At 37.2% G+C, this 22,925-nt stretch overlaps 1 protein-coding gene across 7 annotated transcripts in view; it reads right to left on the bottom strand.

The window, feature by feature from the left end:
* Positions 1–204: 204 nt before the first annotated feature.
* Positions 205–22,925, bottom strand: part of LCORL (ligand dependent nuclear receptor corepressor like) — an 85,743-nt gene continuing 63,022 nt past the window's right edge. For 3 of the 7 annotated variants that reach the window (XM_064449210.1, XM_064449213.1, XM_064449214.1), the window contains exons 7-8: positions 17,268–22,134; positions 205–1,096 (exon numbers count right to left, since the gene is read on the bottom strand). In XM_064449210.1, coding sequence (XP_064305280.1) covers positions 1,037–1,096; positions 17,268–22,134 — 4,927 coding nt within the window. In that variant the 3' untranslated portion in view covers positions 205–1,036. Of the gene's footprint in view, positions 1,097–1,962; positions 2,030–17,263; positions 22,135–22,925 lie in introns of those variants that run through there. The other 4 variants (XM_064449211.1, XM_064449212.1, XM_064449216.1 and 1 more) reach the window with 4 other exon arrangements.

Raw genomic sequence — 22,925 nt, forward strand, 5'->3', positions numbered from 1 at the left:
TAATAAAGTTTTGATGAATGAAGTACATGAACCTTGCTAAAGCTGAGCTAAGCATGGCACATCTACAATGTAGTCAGCTACAACCATTTACTGCTACTTTGAGTAGTGTTTAAAATTTTGATGTTTACATTGAATTTCCAAAGTGTGGAAACACACACACACACACACACACACACACACACACACACACACACAAAAAAGAAATAGAAGAGCATTTACATCCATTTTAATTGGTGGCAGGCATAAATTCATAAAAACAAAAGGGGAAGAAAGACCAGTTAGCAGAAACCTCAAAAAGTGCAGATACGGATTTGTTGAATGACAATCTTTCAAGAGATTCTCCTGCAGGCTCGGCCTTTCTTTTAGACATTACGGTCATTAAACACTCACACAAGTTCTCAAGATAAATGAAGATGAAAGCATACTGCAGAAACAAACCGCTTGTTCGATATACTTCAGTCCGTTTGTGAAGGAGATCTCCTCAGATCATTAACCTTTACTGCTTTGCTTCGAGGTAGTCAGTCTCCACCTGTTACAGATTTGTTTGAACTGTTATTACTATAGACGTTTACATGGTGACCTATGCCACAAATTACATAATATATTAACTTTCGTGCACAAAAATAAAATTGGCAAATAATAATTAAACTTAAAGAACATAGAAAAATCACAATACTATTAAAGGGGAACATCTGATTCTGATATAAATTTGTACGGCAAGAGTTTCATGATGGTCAGATGTGAAACTTTAAAAAAAAAAGAAAAATACATCAAAATGAATAATGCTAGTAGTAATATAAAGCCAAATCACACAAGATCATTTCAAGATCAATGTAATAAATGCTTATTATTCAGCAGAAAAAAAAACCTCAGGAACAATGTACAAAATAATAGTGCAAGAACAGCTGCAATCTATTTGTTCTCATCAGTTTTGAGATTTTGGTTAAAAACTTTACAGCTGGCGAGAGATGCTGCTGAAAAACTCAGATTCCACTCCGTGGGCTGATTAAGGCACATCTTTATGGACTTCAAATGTTCATTTTCTGTGTTCATGTCTATTGAATTCTGTGGCTCCGAGACTTTCACTTGTAGCGTGCTGTGAGAAGAGGGGCGGGGGTGGGAGAGGGGAAAAAAACAAGAAAAAGTTTAGTACGCTTTCCGCGCCCCCCGCAACCAAGCAAGCGATAAGAGGCAAGATGAGGTGGTGGCAGATTGTATATACTGTTGGGGTTTTTTTTGTTGTTTTACTGCACTATGTTCCAGAAACACCGAGATCAGAACCTGGCTGTGCTGCGCTGCGCTCCCCCTGTCGTAAAAGTAGATCAGGTGTGCTTGTTTGCGTTGAAATGGCTGGGGCCCTGTTCGTTTGCAGGGACTGCCCTAGGTCTGGCTCCGGCTTGTGCTGTTGCTTTGCACAGGAAGAGGTGTGCTCTGCAGGCTGACTACTGTAAAAACAGAGCAGGAACTGGGCAAGAATTTGGGGGTTTTGCTGACGTTAATTTAGTACAGACACGAAAGGACTGATATAGACAGTTTGTATTTTGTTTCAAATCAAGGAAAATAAGTAATATGAGAGGGGACAGAAATGGAGCCCTTTGTGGGGACCACAAAGTAGACTAGGACACAAAAGTGGGTTGCATCATACTTTAATTATTGTCATATAATCATAGAATGGTTTGGGTTGAATGGGACCGTTAGAGGCCATGCAGTGAGCAGGGGTATCTTCAACTGGATCAGGTTGCTCAGAGGCCCGTCCAGCCTGACCTTGGATGTTTCCAGGGATGGGGCCTCCACCACCCCTCTGGGCAGCCTGTTCCAGTGTTTTACCTCCCTCATCATAAAAGTTTTCTTCCTTTACTACGTAAAGCACTGTAATTGTGCACACTCAGAAGACAAGAAGGTAGAGTTTAGAAATCCTATTTTCAAACCTCTCCATCCCTGCTATTTTTTTTTACTGCCTACCTCCTGCAGTGATGTGTCCTATGTGCAATTCATTGCTTCTCACCAGCCTTTTCAAAAATTTCAAGAACTGCAAGAATGATACAAAGTAGGAAATACTTCTAATTACTGAGATAAAAAAAATCAAGTTCCATGTATGGTAATTAAGGATAGGCGGTAATGATCATGCTATAAACTACCTGCATACAGTTTCTTCTACCAAAGGGATGCTTAAGTAGCAAGACTATATCTCAATGGATCTTACTTGCTGCATTTCAGGAAATGGCGTCCACCACAGGACTTGGGTGCAAATTATCAAGGACTGGGTCTGCGGAAGTGTGGTGCTCACATGGGTGACCAGACTAGCATTCAGCAATTACAAGACTATAACCTAAACCGTACTAGCTTGTGCCACTGAAATGCTCCTGACCGATTAAACTTTTTCCCATGTCATGGCAAGAGGGCAAGACAGCTTGTGTAACAGCTAAAGTGACAATTCATTGTTATTTTTCACAGATCATCTGAAACACAATTTTCATTCTTTTACATGTCTAGGCAAGCTCTCCAGAAGGCTGTGCACCTCTCTGACATGGCAGTGAAACAGGCATTTCTAATTTACTAACCCTAGTTCCTAACCCTCCATAGCTAGGGTACCGCTCCCATGACCTGCAAGTCCTTGTGTCCTCATTCTTCTGCCTCAAGCTTTTGATGACTTTTCTTTTTGCCTGGTACCATTTCCTTAATTCATTTCTGGTTTGCACACAAACCCTGGTCTTTTGCTTCCTATAGGAAACAAGAGTACAAGCGTAGGTGACAGGGAAGACTCCAGTCAGCAAGGTTACTTTGACTATACCACCTCTTCAGGCTCGAACCTTTGCCCTCACTTGCTGTGAGGAAAGTCAAAGCCTTTTCTTACAACCATGGGATTAACTGTCTGTATAAGTCGGTGCTAGGGCTGACTTCTGAACGCTTGCGGCTTTCTTCACCCCTACTGCTTATGTGCTTTCAAGGCGTGGCCAGGTAGCAAAACTTAAACTCTTAGCAATGACCAGCAATGACCGGCTAAAGGAAGAGAAAGGGATGGAATGTTGTTTTGTTTTGGGTTTGTTGTTTGCAGGTTTTTTTTGTTGTTATCTGAAAGAAACAAAAGCCTTAGGAATCAAGACATTGCAGCTATGCAAAGTGCTTTAAAGAACAGTATTTCCACTGTTTAAACCAGTAGCTACATGAACCTTGTTTAATGCTGAGAAAGTGCCAGACAGAAGCTAAAGGGTCAGGTTCCTCAAACAATTTGCCATGTTACTCCTGTATATAAACTAGGAATTGTGCTAAATTGTTATGGCCTGTTTTCCAAATACCACCGCTGCTAGCAATAACAGAGCGTATACTAGGATTTGGTATAATTGTAACCATAATTCCTTCCCATTTGCCGGGACTGCAAATCAACATGCAGGGTGCTTAATACCAGCAAAGAGCTCTCTCCGAGTAGCCGACTGTAACGGCTTCCCTCTCTGAGGGACTGTCCTACTCTTTACCTCTTAGTTTTTGTGCAGGTTTCTGTACAAGGTGTGAAAGGCAGCACTGAATTTGCAAAACTAGAACTGAAGTATATGCTGGTAACTGTCAAGCAGTAATTTACCTCTTACAGAAGAACTCTCAGAAACTTGAGGGTGTGGCATTTTAAGAGAATGCATGAAAACAGGAATAAAAAAAGTTGTGTGTTTTTTTTTCCCCTCCCAGTTCCCCAGTATGAGTAACATGGACATATAAAAAGCTCAAGTATATTAGGAAATTTTACCATGGTAGAAATAAAGTGGAAAATAATACGGTTAGAGATCTGCATTAATATATTTGTTATCCAGGAACCTAGTCTTCCATCTTGCTTTTGATTCTTTTACCTGTAGTGATTTATTTTCTAGCTGTTGATGTAGCAGGTATGAAAATGGTGTATTTAAATAGTATTTTTAAAACAGAGAATGTAATTAAGGTGTTAAATTAAATAGAAGCAGTTGAATTTCTCCAGCCAGATCCATCAATAGATGCTACTCTGAATTTCATTCTGCTCTGCTTACAGAAGGTGCACTGTGCATTAAGCATTCCTATGGAAAGACATGTTTCATACAGCAACCCTCCTGTCAGGAAGAACTGCAGGTTACAGCCTGATGCTGCCAGAAGCCATGACACCTATTGCGGTAGAGCTGGGACACTGGCTGTAGAGTATCTCTGCCCTGTGTCCTCCTGGAGTCCTCTACTACCAACGCCTGCACCAGTAAGAGGATGGAGGTCCCTTTAACTTCCTAGACACCAGGCATTTACTGATCTTATATAATGGTCTCTAAAAAGGTTTGAGTTTCCAGCTCTGAAGCCATCTGTTTACTATTCCAGCAATTACAATCTGTTTTGTTTTTATTCACTTGGAAGCTGATTAACTCTGTCAATCCCATGGATGTGATTTGTGGAAGCCAGCTACAGGAGATTCTGTAACATGGACTGTGAATTCCAGCCATGGCACATTCAGTAATTCTGCTTTCACTAGTGAATTCAAAGACAGGCCAAGAGTGCTAAAAGCCCAGGGAAAAAGAAGAAAACAGTCTCCATTTATTTTAAATTCTTTGTATGATAAACTAGTGATATTTCTTCAAAAGCCAGATTCTTTTCTTGACCTTTAATTACACCACCCTCTACCAGCCCTTGTCCTCTAACTACTCTTGAAGCACCGTTAACATGCTTACTGCTTAATTTAAAAGATTTCAGAGTGTACAATAACTAATCCTGACGATTCTTGTCTCTTCTTCAAAATAAAAGTGAAAAAAAAAAAGTATATAGAAACGCGACTATACCTTTTTGATCTGAAACAATAGCAATTAAAAATCTCAGGGAGGTCAGTTGTGTGTTTCTGCATTCCTTTAGCATGTGCTATATCTTGGCTCTCTAAGGAGCAGGTTCAGTCTTACAAAGATTTTTGACTCTTCTCTGTAAGTGGGCATGTGGGAACTAGCAGAGAGGCACTGTGGAGGTGGACACACGAAGGCTGTGCACAGTGGCAAGACCCACTGTTTTGTCAACGCAAGTTGAGGGTGCCCTCACATGCTCTTGGATTTCTTTGGATGCTGCTGCACACAAAAACAATGGGTCTAGAAAACTGTCAGAGATGACTCCAGGATTTTTTTTCTCATGTGTTGCAACTTTCAGTCCCCAAATCATCATTAATGAACCATCTCTGAGTTTGCTATCTTGCAGCAGTGCTAGAAAAAGAGAAATTGCCTATGTTATTCTATCAAATCATACAGCCAAATCAGAATAATGCCAATGGACTGCTAAGTCCTACTTTAGCCCATCTCCCCTGGCTAAGCAGACAATCCTATGTATGGTTAAGTCTCCAGGCCTGCTACAACTTAAAAGGATCATCTCTCCCCACCAAAATTTCCTTCTAACATTAAAGCAAAAGGAATTAAGTAGAAAGGTCTTTGAAGTCAACATTCTATTAAAGCAAGCAACAAAGGGCCTTCCCACCACTCCTAAGAGCTAAAGAAAACCCCGCTCTTTTCCACACTTCCAGTTAAAACTGCTTGAATACAAGTATTTGTTGGTGAAGTTTTGCATTTCTTTCTTTAGTTTTACCCAAATTGTTACGATAACAGAAATACTGATTTTCCATAGGAGGATGTGAGCGCGATACTGTGTAAGTTGATAGGCTTGCCAAGCACAAAAAGAAAATAATATTATTTGAGCTTGGAACACCAGAAACTTGACACCTGTCGTATGAAAATGACAAAGTTAAAAAAAAAATCTGGCTAGCTCAAGTCCACACCTTTGCTGAGTTAATGTGTGCCTACGTGTCAAGGCCATGCAGAAAAAGTAGGAATGGGGATAAATGTTTATCTCTTAGGCAACTCCTCAGCATTTCCTACCAAAGTGATTACCATCAAACGTTGTGTGTATGCTGTAAAATGACTATGAAAGTTTCACTGTGGGGCTATGTTTCCCTAAATCTTTTTCAACACACACTTATTTCATAGATAAAAACATCTCCTTCCCAACTAGCTGAGGCTAGGGCAAGCTGATTTTTACCCTCCTATCTGACAAAAATTCTGCAAACTTGTTAACCACCACCACCACCACTAATGTGCAAAGTGACAGCTTGGAAAGTGTAAGAGTATTTGTGATATATAGCACCGATTTGAGGCTTTTACAGAAAGGTTTCAAAAATACTGAGTAGAAACAGTAAAACTTCAGCAGGATAAAAAAATTTTCTCTGTACAAACTACTCAAATGTTTCCCAGAAATGGAAATAGTGGAATATATTAGGTTAAAATCGACAATGACTAGAGTAGCCTCAGCATGCTTTCCAACAGCGATTGATTTGATAATGTAACATACCTTGAAATTAAAGTAAACCAAGCACACACAGTCAGATTTATTGTCTCTGAAATTTAAACTCATCTTTCCACAATGCCAAAATGCAACAACAAAGAAATCTACAAAGGAATTTTTTAATGTCTCATTTCCATTTATCAAATGGATTCTTGTTGTAAGAAGAAATAATATTTTTCAGCTGAGTGGATGGAATCCCATTTGGGAATTGGACAGAGAGAAAGAAATGCCCTGGAAATAGATGGCATACTCAATTAGATCAAAGCAAGCTGGGGAGATAAGCAATATCCAGGGAGTCTTTTAAAAATGAGACATAAGAGCTGGGTTTAAAACATCTGGAGTACTAAGACAAATAGAAAAAGTACACACGACTGAACCAAGTCAGGATGTGAACTGAATGGAGGCAAAAAGACAGTAAGAAGTCAGAACCAGCCATGGCCCCAGACTGAAATTATGGTGGAAGAGTTTCTTTTGCCCTTCACACTAACTCAGAAATGTTTTCTTGGGGGGGGGGGCATAAGCGGGGAAAGGTGGGAAGAAGAAAGGAAATAGGAATGAAATACATACAAAATACATGAGAAAGATAACTAAAAGAGGCTAGTAGGAATTTGCTGAGTGCTTGTGGCACATCAGTGGAAGAGGATTACTTACTGGTAGCGTCTTCCTGAAGCTATATATTGAAATATCCACACACTGTTCAAGCTTTAAGTTTAACTTACACAGAGACAAAATTATATACCAGTGGATGTTTGTTGCACCTTTTACATCACTAATTAATCTCCAAAGAACACAGTACAACAGTGAAACTAAACAGCATATTGTATGCGTTTGCAGGTAAAAGTTTATCAAGTGGACTAGACGACCACAGTTTCAGAGTGCAGTCACAGAAATAACATGACTTTCCCCCCAAAACCAGTCAGCTACAGAAAAATGTTCTCATTCCCGTAAACCTAACGGATCATAGGCAAAATAAAAGGTTTAAATTGCAACCTCACTGCAGAAATCGGGAACGGAAACAAGAGGGGAAAAAAAACCCAAACATTATCGGACTTGCACAGCCATGGAAGTAGAGAGCTCGGTCCTGACGGCTCCCCAGAATACAGGGCAGATTTGAATGGATGTTGACAAGTTTAAATATACACAACATTTCTGCCCCCTTTTTAAGTTATAACTGTTTAAAGCAGCCCGACTTACAAAGTTATTTAGAACGGTGATCTTTTTGACAAGAATCACTGTTTTGTGGCAATACAGATTACTTAGTGGTCCACAGAAGGCAGAGTGTTCTTAAATAACAAGGAAGCAAAATATTAATGTAAGCTGTCACTGAAAAGGGCATGTAGAAGTGATAAAATTTTAGGGCATAATTTACTTGTGATGTTAGTATTAAACCCGTTAAAGAAAAAAATAGTCCTATGACCTCAAATCACTCATATCATACTGTCTTCAGAGATCTTAGAAACAAACACCAGCTAAGAAGCTAACAGTTGAAAGGAAGCATCGTTGATTTTATAAGGAACATAATTAATTCTTAGCATCTAGGCACTGCCGTGAAACATGTCTGCCTCTGATCATCAGTTCCATGAAAGAAAACTACCTAATTTCTATGCATTATTAGGAGTCAGTAGCATGCAAATAAATTAAAAAAAACCCTAAATACCTGTTGTGCAGATGAGTACTATTGCATTTGCCTGAGAAACACACCGTAACAGAAAAAAAGTTTTTGCTATTTTTATTCTACTTAATCATAATTAAAAATGGTTTTGAACAAGGGGCAATAAGGCTAAAACTTGGAGGCTCAGAACTACATATGCTGGTTCGGGCTGTTCTCAAAGGAAACAATGCCACCTTCTCAACACCGGGATGAATGCAGCTATGTAAATCTTGTCATTTGAGCTGGATTAACTCAAATCGTTAATTCATAATAGTTTTTTGACATTACAAATGCAATTATGTTATGGAGGGACATAATCTCAGAAGTATGATGAGACAGTCCCTGAGTGGTTTATAACCCACCAGACTTCTGAATTAAGGAAGGTCAAACAATAATTTGCAAATAAGTCATTTCCTTTTCTGAGATTTCTACTAATTAAATATAATTTAAAACCAGCTGTAAGTAGTAAACCAACAAATATGAAATGTCTCAGCAACAAATATGATATACAAAAGAATTTCTTCAAACACACATCTCTAGAAAGACGGGTAAAAACAACCTCCACAATTTTAAGAATGGATACCTTAAGTATAGCTCTTAAATCTTTGCTTGCATTGTACATAAATTTCTTAAATTTTAAATATAAATTGTTACTGAATATTTTGGAATCTATGCTAAATGCCCCAATAAAAACATTGGAACCTAACTTTAAGTACTCCCCCACCTCCCGCAAAATTTATCCTCCATTCCAAATGGAAAACATGACACGCAGATAAAAGAGCACCATCTAAGTGAGAATAAGAATAATTTTTTGGATTAAGAAAAATATCATATGGCATTCTTACAGCTTCTAGACAAGAATTTTTCAGCTAGGCTTCCATTTCATGTACACGGAAATCATCCATTATTTGAAGCAAATAATTAGGATTCCAATGGTTTGAAATAGACAACTTTGAGGGCAAGCCTGTGTCAGTAAAACATCAAGTATAATCATATTTGTGAAATCCACTCCTTAGATAATAGGAACCTGTGAGAAGATCTATCTGAAAAGACTGTTTCCCTAAGCATCTTAAGTTTTATGTATGCATGTAATTTAATATGAAATGTGCAAGTCTTATTCTAATTCCTAGCAGGACCACAATTTAGAAATATTCTACCCTGAGGTGCAAAGTGAAAACAAAGAACCAGAATACCTACATAAGTCCTGCTTGGGAAAGCATGAATGTAGTCACATTACTCACTGATGGCTTGACAACTGATATAAAACACTCAAACCCAAGTAGAGCTGCAGAGGCTTATGCTTTTGAAAGGATTTAATGTCCTGAGCTAATGCTAAATGAAGGCCTTTTCTACTGGTAGGCATGCAGTAAGAAAAGCAGGTGTAAAGTTGATCATCACTGAAGAAAGCTACAGACAAGGTATCTGCCCCCCTTACAGACAAACCATGATAAAAGGCAGAAGCAGATTCCTTTCAGGTATGCCTAGAAGTGGAGACGGAAAGGAGCATGGGGGCATTAAGTAGAGGATGGAGAGTAGGTGAGCTGGCACAGCCACTGAGAGAAAAGTTTGAGAAACTCCTGTCTAAATTTAATTTGTGGTAATGAACTGATAAAGCTGAATGCAGGCGTAAGTCAGGTAAGTTTCTGCTGTTGAAAGAACTAATCAGACTCTGAAATCTGTCAGACTGACAAAACCAAACAAAAGAATACAGAAAAAAAGCCTACGTCTCCACAAAGCATGAAGTGTCTCACTAAACATTTACATCCTTTTAATACAGCAGGAGATAACATTATTTGTACTCCAAAGAACACCGAAGAATAGTCTAGGCAGCCTTTACTGATGTCAAGAACATGAGAGAAAGCAGCATCAGAAAAAGGTCTCCTCCTTTCAGTTATGAAAAATAGTAAGAGAAATACCAATTGCTTGACCTGTTCCACAAGAACAGAATGTGCAATTTGCCATGAGAATGGGGGCAAAACCAGTAACTTTTCTAGCATTATAAAGTGTCCAGAGCTGTTGCCCCAAAACCATGGATCTAGGAAGACAAAGTCTGTTTATACACCCTGATTTTGAAAAAGACATATATCTTTATGCTGTAGGAAAAAAATTTAAAGTTACCTCGTCTTCAATAAGAAAAAGTGGATTAAAAAGTAGGCATGGCTATTTTGAAAATACTTTCCATACCAAGGTTTGAAGAAAACTATGACAAGGTTGGCTGACATCTTGCTTATATAACATAACACTCTTAACAAGTGTAAGAGATAACAAGGACCTGCAGAAGTATACGATGACAAATATGCAGTAAAAAAAAACAAAATGGGGAATGAAGTTGGTCTGCACTCATTCTGCAGTGCTCCTGAGAGCATGCTTTGGCACTCGAAAACATATAGCTTGGAAAAAAGAGAAAGCTGATGTGTGACCTGAGAATCAATTGAAGTTTGGTACTGAAAGACAGTATGAAGGGAGGATGCAGACGCATGTGGAACAACCAGAGTGTAATGGTCTGAATGGTCTGAACAGTGGTGCAGACATGGGTCTGCATAAAATCAATGAATAAAGGCAACAGCATGAAATAAACAACGGTTCAGCAGGGACCATGGCAAATGCAGGTTAGGTAGTTCTTTAACAAAGGCGTAGGCGGCTATAGTGGATCACATGTGATGCACAAGTCAATGTTACATTGCTATAAAAATACAACTAAGTGTCATGATATACAACGAGCAGTGGGATAGCTAACATCGGAAGAGATAGCCAATGATAATGGTGTAATTTTCATTATGGGAGCTAAAAGCTGTTACCAGAAGTGCTTAGACATCCTGTTTGGGCTCATCAGCCTCCTTGAAAAAGTGGGCACCCTTTCTATGCTTATGTGAGAGAGGGGAAAAAGGTATAAAGCTGCAAGGAAAACATAGGTACTCTGACTTACTGAAGTGAGTAACAGAATAAATAATGTTGACAAAAATCACACATTGAGAAAAAAATGAAGTGAGCATTTAGATGAGAAAACAAGGCAGTCAGCTGAACGCTGGCAATCCAATAAGGAGGGAAGAGAAATAACAGATGGAGGAGATATGGAAACTTAAGTAACTCAAGACAATATCTTATGCACTGAAAGGAGAAGATGGACAGAGATATGTCTCAAGAGCAGCATTATTTTATCAAGGTACGCTGCAACCAATCAAAACAATATTTTTAGTTGTAACCTGGTTAGGAACCTGATAAAAATGTGTGGAGTACATTTTAATTATTGCTCAGTTACAATAACTTCAGTATTTTATCTGCCCAGCAGTAAAATAATTTCTATTTTCTTTTCCAGCTTTTTAATAAGGCACTATTACAAAAATCCTTGCAAACAACAAAGTAATTAAAAATGCCAGTTGACTTCTGAATTGGGACCACAATCTAGGTTCTATTTGCAGTATTTCAAATAAGTGATTTTCTCTTAAAACAGTACATTAGAAATGTTCTCAGTTCGTAAGTAGCACATATCCCTATACAAATACATATAGGTACGGGTCTATAAATCATACATTTCTATAGACTTGTATTTGTTAAAAAACATAGCTTGTGTTTCCAAACATTTTCTTCTGATTTATTTTAAAATATCTAATAATATCTTTTAAATAACTGGGAAGTAAACTTTGTTAATGAGGACTCCATAAACTTTGCTAGATTACACACCCAAGGACACCATTGTGTTTCATATTACAGTGAGACCACAAAGCGTGACCCTACCTCAGTTACCACTAAGGGCAAAACTGTTAAGCTATGATGTGCTAGTGATGTGCACACGTGAATGCAAAATGCTGCTCTGAAAATCTTGGGCTTCCCGTATAAAACAATTTCCATTCAGATACTTCCATCTAATTAGTTGTTGATCATTGTAAAAATACCTGGCTTAATTGGAGCCTGAAAGGCTATCAACAGCTTTCTGAAACACTCAGTATGCTAGGGAACACTCAAGACACAAGGGCAGAGTCCTTCTTTTTCATGTTGACCATAGGAAACACTAGAGAAAAAAAGACTTATCATAAGAAAATGCTGTCCTTAATTATGGCAAAAATCTTATTTGTATTAAATTAGTATCCAGTTACCCAATGAATATAAGGAAGAAGGAACATAAAAAATGAAATATAATATCTAACAGCTACCAAATGTTTACCTATATTTTAAACAAAATTTCGGATAAGTTAATAAGATCTAGCACCACTCTGTAAAGCCCTGCAAACAAGTGTTTAGACTTTCTCCTAAAACACTTCAAAATAATGAAAACATTTCTATTAGCCTCAAACCTTGTTTAAACAATGTCTTTAAGGCACTACTGTGTAATTATAGCAAAACAAAAGGACACCATTAGCAAAAGGATAAAAAGTGAATAAATGCAGTACTATAATTGGCTTGAAAATCTGAAGGAGGTGTCAAATCATCAAAGGACAGGCTACAACTATCTTTTGATTGAGTGAAAGAGGAATTAGGGAAGGAAAATCTACTCAAGAATACATGCAAACAGCCCCGTCACCTCACACCATTTTAAATCTTCCCCTCAATTCTGGAACCAGAATCTGCACTTTTTTAATGTAACCAACTGAAGATTCTAGTATAAGACACCTTACAAAAATTTGATTAAAAAACCCCCACCACTAGCTTTAGCATATAAACAACAGAGGAATGCAAAATAAGGCACAGTACACGTGCCTCTCTGGATTAAAGCATCTTTCTTGAGCAGGAATACTTTCCCAGAGCTCAACACCAAAATGTGGAATTGCCTCAGTATAATTAACCTGCTTCGTGACGGGCAGACTACATAAATCCTTTATTTACAAGTAACAGGCAGTGCTGATTGCCCTCTATCCTTTTCTATCTAACATCAACTAAAATGCAGCTTTAAGGCACTAAACTCTTAACAGAAGAGAGGATTTTAAAAAGGATCTGTAGTTGTCATATTCTCAAATGGCAGGCCTAGAGAAAGCTACTGTTTTCTCTTCTAGAGAAAGGCTTAAGCAGAAAGACAGAAGCGTCCCTATTTTTATATAGTATTATCAGCTCCCTAAAGAAAGCTGAAAATTTTACCAATTTTCTCAGGACTGAGAACAAATACGAAAGCATGAGTATGAGTTTCTCAGTTTTTTAGGAACTCAAATTAAAAAAAAAAAAGACAAAACAATACTGAGTAAAATGATGACCTCCCCCCTAGTTATGTATAAAACTAAGCATATAAATCCTATACAAAGGCTTAATGATCATGACACTAAACTACAGAAATTTCCTTGAGGTAAAGGAAGTTAAAGAAGTTGAGATCTTCAGCAGTAGTCTACTATTCAAACAAGCAAATAAGCAACAGTAAAAATCCTTAGCTCAGAACCCTCAAAAGAACATGACAAACAGCATACCCTAAGGCAATATGTAAATGCCCGCAGTTTAAAACAAAACAGCACCCAAAATTTATACACCTCACATGAGGTCACATGATGGCAGAGAAAGACAAGGGAAGGACAGACTATAAAATTGCATTTGGCAAGTGGGATTCCAGAGTATAAAACAAGACGGAGTATTGGACTGTGGTATTAGAGCTGCTGTTGTTGCATTAAGGGGAATGAGGCAGAGACCATCAAGTTCATTAAATGAGTCAGGACTTATTATACATCTATAATCAACTATATATCAAGTCTACCTTTCTGCTTTTATACTTCTGCATTAAAAATGGCCCACTTACTGAGAACAGTCATTCATTTCTATTAATTTTCCTACTTTGTTTTATGTCTGTCTGTGAAAAAGTAACTTCTCGTCTGGCAATTAGAGTTATAAAAATTTCTGTCTGCTTACTCTGCATCACAGGTGAAACTTATTCTGAAGCCAAGTAACCTTCTGATGAAACGCCTTAGTGAAAAGGGCTAAGGCACGGCTGTTAAAAGGGATTTCTCAAAATCAACAGATATAACGATGGTTGCACTATGTGTCATTTGCATTTTACCTAACCCAATATTTTAGATTTGTTCCACATCAGGAGTGTAGAATGTGCTCATTCATGAAAGAGAAAGCTGAAGACACTTGCTAAAAACAATCTTTTTTGTCACTAGATCATTGGTGTGAGACTAATGTCTTCCACAGTAGTAGGAAAGCAATTCACATTGTGTAGCCTTATCGCTACTGGATTGCACTACCGTAAGACAAATAAGCAACAATACTGGAATATTAATCCCATACTAATATAGATGTGTAAAAAGAGTTCACAAAATTTTCCCTCCCAGTTTTGAGAAAATTTATGGTAGCAGAAATCAAGTTTAAGAAAAATTTTGTCTGTTGTCATATTATAATAGATGTTATTTTACATGCACAATCATGAGATCAAATAGACTCATAAAAATACCAAGTTTTTGAGTTAGATTCCTAACTCTTGTAGTCAACTTTGAAATGATTACAAAGATTAGCAATTCTTATTTTAAGTACCGCACTAACTTGATCTCATTAAGACAGCATTTAAAAACAGCATTCAAATATAATAAAAAATTAAAAGTGAAAATGTATATTTGCTGCCAACAAATACAATAGATTTTCTTCTAAAACTCCAAACTACTTTAAGAAAAGCCAAATTATAAGGGAGAAAAATGAAAAAGTTCATTTTAGATGAAGAAAATATCCTAGCTTCAAGTGATCGGAATTGATTTTTAAAAGCTTTTCTATGCGAATTCCCACCCTGATACGAAGGGTAAGTAGACAGGTACGTCATGTCTTCACAGCATGCAGCGCTGCTTGTTACTGCAGTGGGCCCACAGCTTCCTTTGCCTCTGTGATAAATCCACACCCCCTGAAGCAGATTTTTAAAATACTCAGTACACTGTAAATTCCTAAAATGGAGTCTTTTATTGTGTCCCATTTTATTGTTGGATAATAGTTTCTTGTATTACAGCATGGCTGTCTTGAAGCCTTTTTGGATCTAGCTTGGCCAAGTCCAAAGCATGTGAATATGATCTTCAGTGTTACAAGGAAACACACCGAACCACCCGCATGGAAAGAAACATAAATACTTTCCTAAAAACACACATAATTTTCTTTGCCACCAAGACATTAATAATGTTTCAGTGTTACTAAAGAAATTAAAATGGTCAGAACATAGATTTACAGTAAAAGGGAACAGCCCCATAACACATCAAATGCATTGTTGAAGCAACAGTTCAGAAGTCAAGTAGTAACAAACAGCATATGGACCAACATATCTACCATCCACCTTATCTTGAATAAAACAGGCAGTATGAAAAAGTGATTAACGGTCTTCTGTTGCTACAGCGAGCACATGGCTAGTTCTAGTTGCTTGATACTACCTTGAGCTGTAAGAATTCAATTGCTTTATTCCCACTTGCCAATCCTAACAAAAACTGAGTATACATAAGAATTCAGTGACAACATTCTGCCTACCTGCCACAATGCTTCACAATAAAACAGCATCACAACACTTCTCTCTTTCAAGAATACTCGGTAAGATACCAAGATCAGAAAACTTAAGAAAAACTTTAAATATTGACCATAAATGTGTATATAAAAACATTTCAAGCATGACAACAGAACGATGATGTGATTTATGATACCACATCAACAAAAATATAGCCCAAAGAACATATGAATGAATAATGATATTTTCATGTGCATTAAACTTCCAGATGCAGGAATTATGTTTGAAAATGCATGCACAGCTAGAAATCACATTCCTTCTTTTTAGCCAGTAGCTATACTCTAGACTAAAAATGTTTGTATGATTTCCTTGGCTAGTGCAGACAGTACACAATGTTGAACCAACATGCCAAAACAAGACATCCTTTTCTATATCTGACAATCCCCTGATACTGCAACAGTACCCCTAAAAAAGATTTGGGGTTACAAGTGTGGAGAAAATTCCAGAATTGTAATTCTTTGTCTTTTACCATTCCCTTTATCAATGAACTTTCTGTGATATCCTTTCTAAGACAACAACTGATATGAGAAACTATGAGTAAAAGGGAAAAATAACAAAAATTGTGAATGAAATAATGTAAAATATCAAAATAGTTATCAGATTTCCTAAAGATCCAAAGCTAAAGGAGGAAAGTTATCAGGTAAATAAAATTGAGTCCCAATTAAAACTAACATGAGGTCATATCACAGTAATAGGTCTTACATTGCCATAGTAAGAAAAACTTTAAGGATAAATATAATTTGAATGCAAAATTTTCTCAACTGTAGTCAAAATTATGACATAAAAGTATGAGAGAGCTCTTTCTTCATTTGCGAAAAAGAAACAGATAGATGCTACCCTTTCCTTTTCTAGTTCTGGCTTTTTTACAGCAATCTTGTTTCAAGGTTTGAACTCCTTACAAACAAGTATTTTATGTTGAGTTTGGTCCCCAATCAGTGAATCAAAATACAAAATAACAGTCTAAAGATATGAGTATTTCACACCTTAGTTATTTCATTGAAATGAGTTGAGACTTCTGTTAAAGGAGATCTTTTCATCCTACAGAAAAAATAATTTCACAAGTGTACCCTTTTTGTAAGTAATATAACAGCCTGTCTAAGATCACAGTTGTATTACAATGAATATCTAGCTTTAAAATGGATTTAATTTCACACTAGCCTAAAAAGATTCCAATCCAATGAATTTAGCATAGTAACTGTATGGTATACTTGTCTAGAATAATTTTGCATTTTAAATTGTTCTGTAAGGATTCAATGAGTAAACCCTTTAGAGACAGCAGATTTCATTTGGCATTGAATACATACTAAAACGGATCTCTGAATACTTCTCAGAAGTATATAGTACTATTTTTTACTGTCTAATGATAAAAGCATTACAGACTTATATTAGAAATCATTCAATGACTTTTTTTAAAACAACTGTATGCTAATACACTGAATTTCTGCTTCATTTTATAATTTACCCTTCCTCACAATATGAGAAACTACACAGTGGAATAAAATTCTGTTCCTTTTGGAATCAATAGCCAGTTGTGACTGACTTTAGACATGTCAGAACTTGATTTGTTGTCTGGCTGAACTATGTTAGTTAAGTCTCTTTCTTTCCTCTTGGTGCGTTATAGCCATAATAGAACGTAACACACCTATTGTAGCTAAGATTTGTGTAAACTATTATATATTTTAAAATTGCACTTTCTGCATTACTCTGATGCTATACAATATTTAATCTCATGTCTTCTCTGAAATTAAAATTAATATCATACAATTAAAAAAAAATCCAAAGTGCTTAGTTGTTTGACTTCTCCAACTTGTTAAGATTGGAATTTTAAGATGAAGGGGGGAACAGGAACTTACCTACTTGGTACTTTGGGTAATAAGTTGCCATTTGTCCACTACTGCATGATTGTCTCTTATGCCTTTTTCTTATATTTGTATCAGTGGTCTCCCATTGTGGACTTTTTCTTTTGTTTATTCTGATAAGAACTTCGGAATTACCAGCAGGATTATCATCATGGTTTACACCACTAAATTTTCTGCTGTGAAACCGGTCATCCAGCCTTTCAGTCACTTTAGAAGCATTAGATCCTTTAGATGTTTCCATTTCATTTTCTTGTTTCTTTAATGCATTTTGCTTAGTAGAATGGGACCTTAAAAGAGGATGTCTTTTGTCTTCCATATAGGCCTGATTGCTTTGACTTTCAACAGCTTCAGGGGAATAAATGACATTACTTAATTTAAACGAATTGTGCTGCTCAATATGGTTGAGTTTTCTCAGAAATATCCTACAATCTTTAAAGGTTTTGGCTTTCCAAGTATTTTGAAACAGTTTATCTTGGCTTTGTTCTTTTCTAACATTTTGTTGGCAACAAATTGTTCCATTTGTCTCTGCATGTGACTTAAGTATATTTGCTAAACCAGGATGTGAGTTGAAGTCAGAAGATCCCATCATCTGTTGAGCAAATGCATCTCTGGCTTCATTTTCAGTTGGCAAGAGGCTACTCTGAGATTCTACCAAAGTCTGAGTGGGCTGGGTTCCTACTGTATTTTTTTCCTGGAGCTTGGGCATTTCATCATTGGTTTCCCCACTTGTACTTTTAAACAACTGGCTTTGGCACAAGAACTGCAAATTTTTCTTTTTTGCTTTCCAGCCTCCAGGAGCCTGATTATAGAGCTTTTTTGTTTCTCCCCACCTATCACGCTGCAACTTCTTAAATTCATTTCTTTTTAATCTGGCTAACGTGAAATTACTTTTCATGCTTAAGACTGGAGACCTCACCATGTTATGCAATATTTGTAATTTCCCTGCTGGTTTTGAAGGAGAGGATAGTGCAAACTTTTTAAAGTGCTTTCTGAAAGGGCAAGTACTAAGATCAGATTGTTTAGTTTCCACCTTTATCTCTCTAGTGCTAACTACTTCTAAAGGATTGCGAGCATTTGCCTTTCTCACTAGAGAGAGAGACTGTGTTTCTGTAGTTTGCATAAACCAGGTGCAGAGTTCATTCATATTACACTTTTTCTGAAAAAGCATTTTTATAGGTGATGTTTCAAGTTCTACAAGGCAGGAGTCTAAAGGGTTTGGCATTTCAGTATTAGAGTCTTGCTCAATGGGATCCCTTTTTTCACGTACACATTTATCAAACTCATTTCCCCCCACTCGCAACCAGGTATTAGTTATCTGTTCAAATCTGTTGTTTAGTTCTTCCAACAAAGTGTCACTTGACGTGGAAGTAGCCCACCACCTGAGAGAGGGATTCGATGAAAAAATGGGATCCGATGATACTTCATTAAAGGGCCCGAATTCGCCATCCTTAAGATCCCTTTTTGCATTTCCTGGATTTCTCAGTTCTGAGGTATCTTTGGATGCTGTGCTCTGATTTGATTGCCTATGTTTTTCCTTTCGATCTTTAGCTTTTTTCAAATGGAGTTTGTAAGATTTATGTAGTAAGGCACTTCTACAAGTAAATGCACTAGAAGACGCTAATGAATGTAAAAAATGCAGCGAGGGTTTTCTGTCTCTAGCAGAATGTCTCAGTGGAATTTCACGTTTTCTTGACACTATTGTAAAAACACTGTTTGATCCATCCTCTCTAGAATCTTTCTGCATGCTCTTTACTTGACCCAAATTATTGTATAGTTGATTTTTTCTCTCCTGTGGTACGTTTTTTTCTAACACATTCTGCTGTTGTAAAGGAGGCAAACAGTTGCTAATACTCACTTTTCTTTCCTGAGGTGAAAATCTATTAACAGTCACTGATATGCCGGAGATTTTTACTTTTGCTGGCCTACCAGGTTTTCGAATGGTGGTTAATGGTTTCTTAAATGGCCGTATAATATTGCTACAAGGATGTGGTGATGCTAGGTTGTTCTTGATAGGTCTGACATAGTCATAACGAGAGACCTCATTTTCAGTAGAAGAATTCTGTAAGACTTTTACTATTTCAGTCAAAGAATTTTCAGTTTCTGCATTGTGCCTCGCTTTGTTGTGGTCACTGGCAAAATTAGAACTAATGTGCTGTGTGGGCAGAACGCTGATTACATTTAGATTACCTTCAGAAACTTGTCTCTTAGTTCTTCTTGACCTTCCAAAAACAACTGTCACAGTAATATTTTTGTTGCTGTTAACTTCTTCCACTACTGCTGCATCAGATTTGGTACTTCTACCATCACTGTTAAGTTCAGGTCTAGGTTCTGTGCTTTCGGTCATGTCTATTTTTGGTTTTGGAGGCCGTCCAATAGGTCTCTTAACCTGCTTAACAACTTGAGGACCTATTTTCTTTGGTCTACCTGGTTTTCTTTTTAAAACCGATTCACTGCTACTACTAGATTTCTCCACAGCTTCACCATTTTGTTTCGAGTCATTTAAGTTAGTTTGACCAGCTGGACAAGAGCTTGTAATTGTTTCCGCATAAACACAACTTGACTCATCCTTGGTACCACTTTCACTGTAATCACAATCCTCCTTGACACAGATTGCATGAGAAAGTTCTCCTGTGGCCTGTTTGTCTAACAAAGTGTTTGCGTGCCCCTGAAACAAAGAAATATCTGTGCTTCCTTTAGAAGATGCAGCTGCAGATGTCAAAGTATATTTGACTCCTTCACTACTATTAACCTCGGAGACAAACATAAGCTTAATAGGACTAGAGTAGTTTAAGGGAGATGAGATCTCCCCAGCTTCAGAAGTTGTATGCAAGTCCCCATTATTGGAAGTTGAACTGGATGAATCAAAGGTCAGAGATTTCAAAAGGCTGTCATTAATTTCTTGATCTATAACCATTTCTTGTTTGTTTGTTGTCACACACACAGTTTTGATTTTACTGCTGCTTGGCACATGTGAATGTGGAAGGAAGCTTTGTCCTGTGCATCCTATTTCACTCAGAGTGAAAGGTAAGCGTCTTCTAGCAGCTGAGTTCATAACCTGTGCATAAGCATTATCTTTTTGGCTTATTTTGTAACTATCCAGCAATGAGTTGTTAGTCTTTCTGGCTAAGTTTATTGTATCTTCTAAACGCTCTACAACAACTTGCAGATTTGTGTCTCTCACAATTTTGCTTATATTTATGTCACTGCATCTTTCAGCATGAACATCTTTATTTATTTTCATTTTTTCCAAACATTCTAAAGACGTTTTTGCATTGGCTGACTTTCTAAACACCATATTGTTCGTGACATACACAGAGAACCATCCAGGAGGCACAATGTTACGTTTAGTTCTGCCCAAGATTCCATTATTCTCATCCTTTAGAGGAATCTGATCAGTCTCTTTTAAGGTTGCACAATCTCCTTGTGTTTTTGCAAGTTTTGCCTGGCTGGCTGCAATAGCACTGTTTTCTGAAAGAACTAGAAAGCCAGAGCCAGTTTGAAAATTAGGAAGAGGTAGTTTGAAAGCCTCTTTTTGGTGTACTGGAAAGCACATTGGTTTGGTTTGGCAGTTCATGCATGGATTACTTTTGAGATGTTGCAAAGCCTCATCTTCTATCACAGTAAAACTGTGTCTTTTATTTGGATATATTCTATCAAACTTTTTTGTAGATTTCTTTGCATTTCTCTCAGAAATTGGCTTTTTTCTTACGAGAGTTTCATCAAGGCTTGCAAGCTCCCTCTTGATTTGCAAAGACTGCCGTCGGATGAATGGTGAATCAGGAGAATTATACATTGCAAATAAGGTTTCCTGACGCTTGCGAAATCTTGTTTGGATAATTTTATTTTCCATTTGTTTATCATGTTGGCGAAGTAATTCCATAAAGCTGTAGTCACTTGCCTTAGCATTATGCAAAAGAGAGGCTATGAATTCTCCTAATTTGACATCATTTTCTGGTGCCCTGTCACTGCTAGAAAGTTTCACAAGATTTGTTGCTATATCTGTAGTGTCTATTGATTTTAACTTTTCATTAATACGGTCCATTAAATCTTGAAAGATGGCAGAATGTTCACCTTTCTCAGCGTTCTCAGAATTTATATAATAATTGCTGCTTTCTTGGTCTGTTGATAGCAACGTTCCACCTGGATATTCGGTCTCTTTTCCTCTGCACGTTTTACCTTCATATTCAAATTCTCCGTTGCTTCCTTCAGCTGGCAAGAGGGATGGAGGCTGGTTGATGGATATTTCAAGCTTGTTATTGTCTAAAGTTGGAAAATCTATGACCGATGATTCAAATTCTTTACTCTGTACAGGTGATAGTGGAGGCGGTGATGGGCTGCGAGATCTAGTTGCATTTTTAATGCTGTTCAGGAGATCACAGTCCTTAGCTGAATATGTACATGCTGCTGCTTTCACAGAATGCCTGTTACAATTTTGCAGTTGTTCAGCACAATACTTAGGAGAACTACAGGCTTTGTTCACCATTGTCTTAACGCATCCGATCGCTACAGCTTGGCATGACAAAGGATGGAAATCTTTAATACAAACAGGCAGAGGTGGTAAACAAGTGTTTCGTCTTTGATTTTGTAAACAGCACCTTTTTGTCAGCATATGCCCACTGCAATTGCAAAATGAAACGTGAATATCCTCTTCAGTAAGGGAACTGGGAGTTTCAGAGTGGACCAAATGTGTTTGCTTGCAACTGCAAACTATAGGAATGTTTTCATCTTGTATTAAAAATTTTAACATAGCCAAAGTCTGTTGCCAGTGATATGAACAAAAAGACTCCAAAACTTTGTTTAATGTTGATTTTCCTTTTTCCAAATTAGCTGTTTCCTCTGAATTTGCATCAGCTGTTGAGATTGAACTGAAAATGAAAACAAATCAAAACAAAATATAAATTACGGTAAAACACCATATCTAAATGTTTGTTATAATGGCTAAACTCAAGCCTAAAAACCTAAAGCCTGCAAAACAGTTCTGTTTGATTTGCACTATCCAATCATACTTGCAAATGTCACTAGCAATGATGTGCATCTTATCTATAGCAGTGATTGTCCTACCAGAAGAAAAATAACCAGGAAGAAAATCAGAGGCAAAAAGAATAGTTTTAAACATAGCTTCGCGTATCTAAGTGTAATTACAATAACATTAACTTTCTGATATTTCTAACTACCTTAGTCATTAATGAAGGAAAACCTCACCAAGAACCTGGGGAGCTTAGTATTGCTCCCATTTCACACAGTGAGGCACAGGGAGGGTACATGACTTGCCTAAGGTCACAATTCAAGGTTCTGGCAGAGGCAAGAATGGATCCACCTCTCCTGAATCCCACCCTAAGGTATTCATATACCAAAGTATATTGAATGCTCTACAGGATACTCTTAGAGATCCTTCTAAAAGTGTTTTTATTTATATACTTATTTTTAAAGAACACTTAATGGGCTAACAGAAAATAGAAAAAATAGCCACTTGCTACTGCTACTGTTTTTTTTCAGATGAAAGTTTCCCTTCTAGCTTTTAAATAAATTGCAGTGGTGCATCACAGGCTCTTCGTTGCAATATATTACACACACGTGCACACACATGTGCACGCACACACACACACAGATTCCTTCATTAAACAGAGAGACAGAATCACCACTGGAACAAATACCT

The sequence above is a fragment of the Phalacrocorax carbo genome, chromosome 4 (genome assembly GCF_963921805.1).
Source record: "Phalacrocorax carbo chromosome 4, bPhaCar2.1, whole genome shotgun sequence".
NCBI lineage: Eukaryota > Metazoa > Chordata > Aves > Suliformes > Phalacrocoracidae > Phalacrocorax > Phalacrocorax carbo.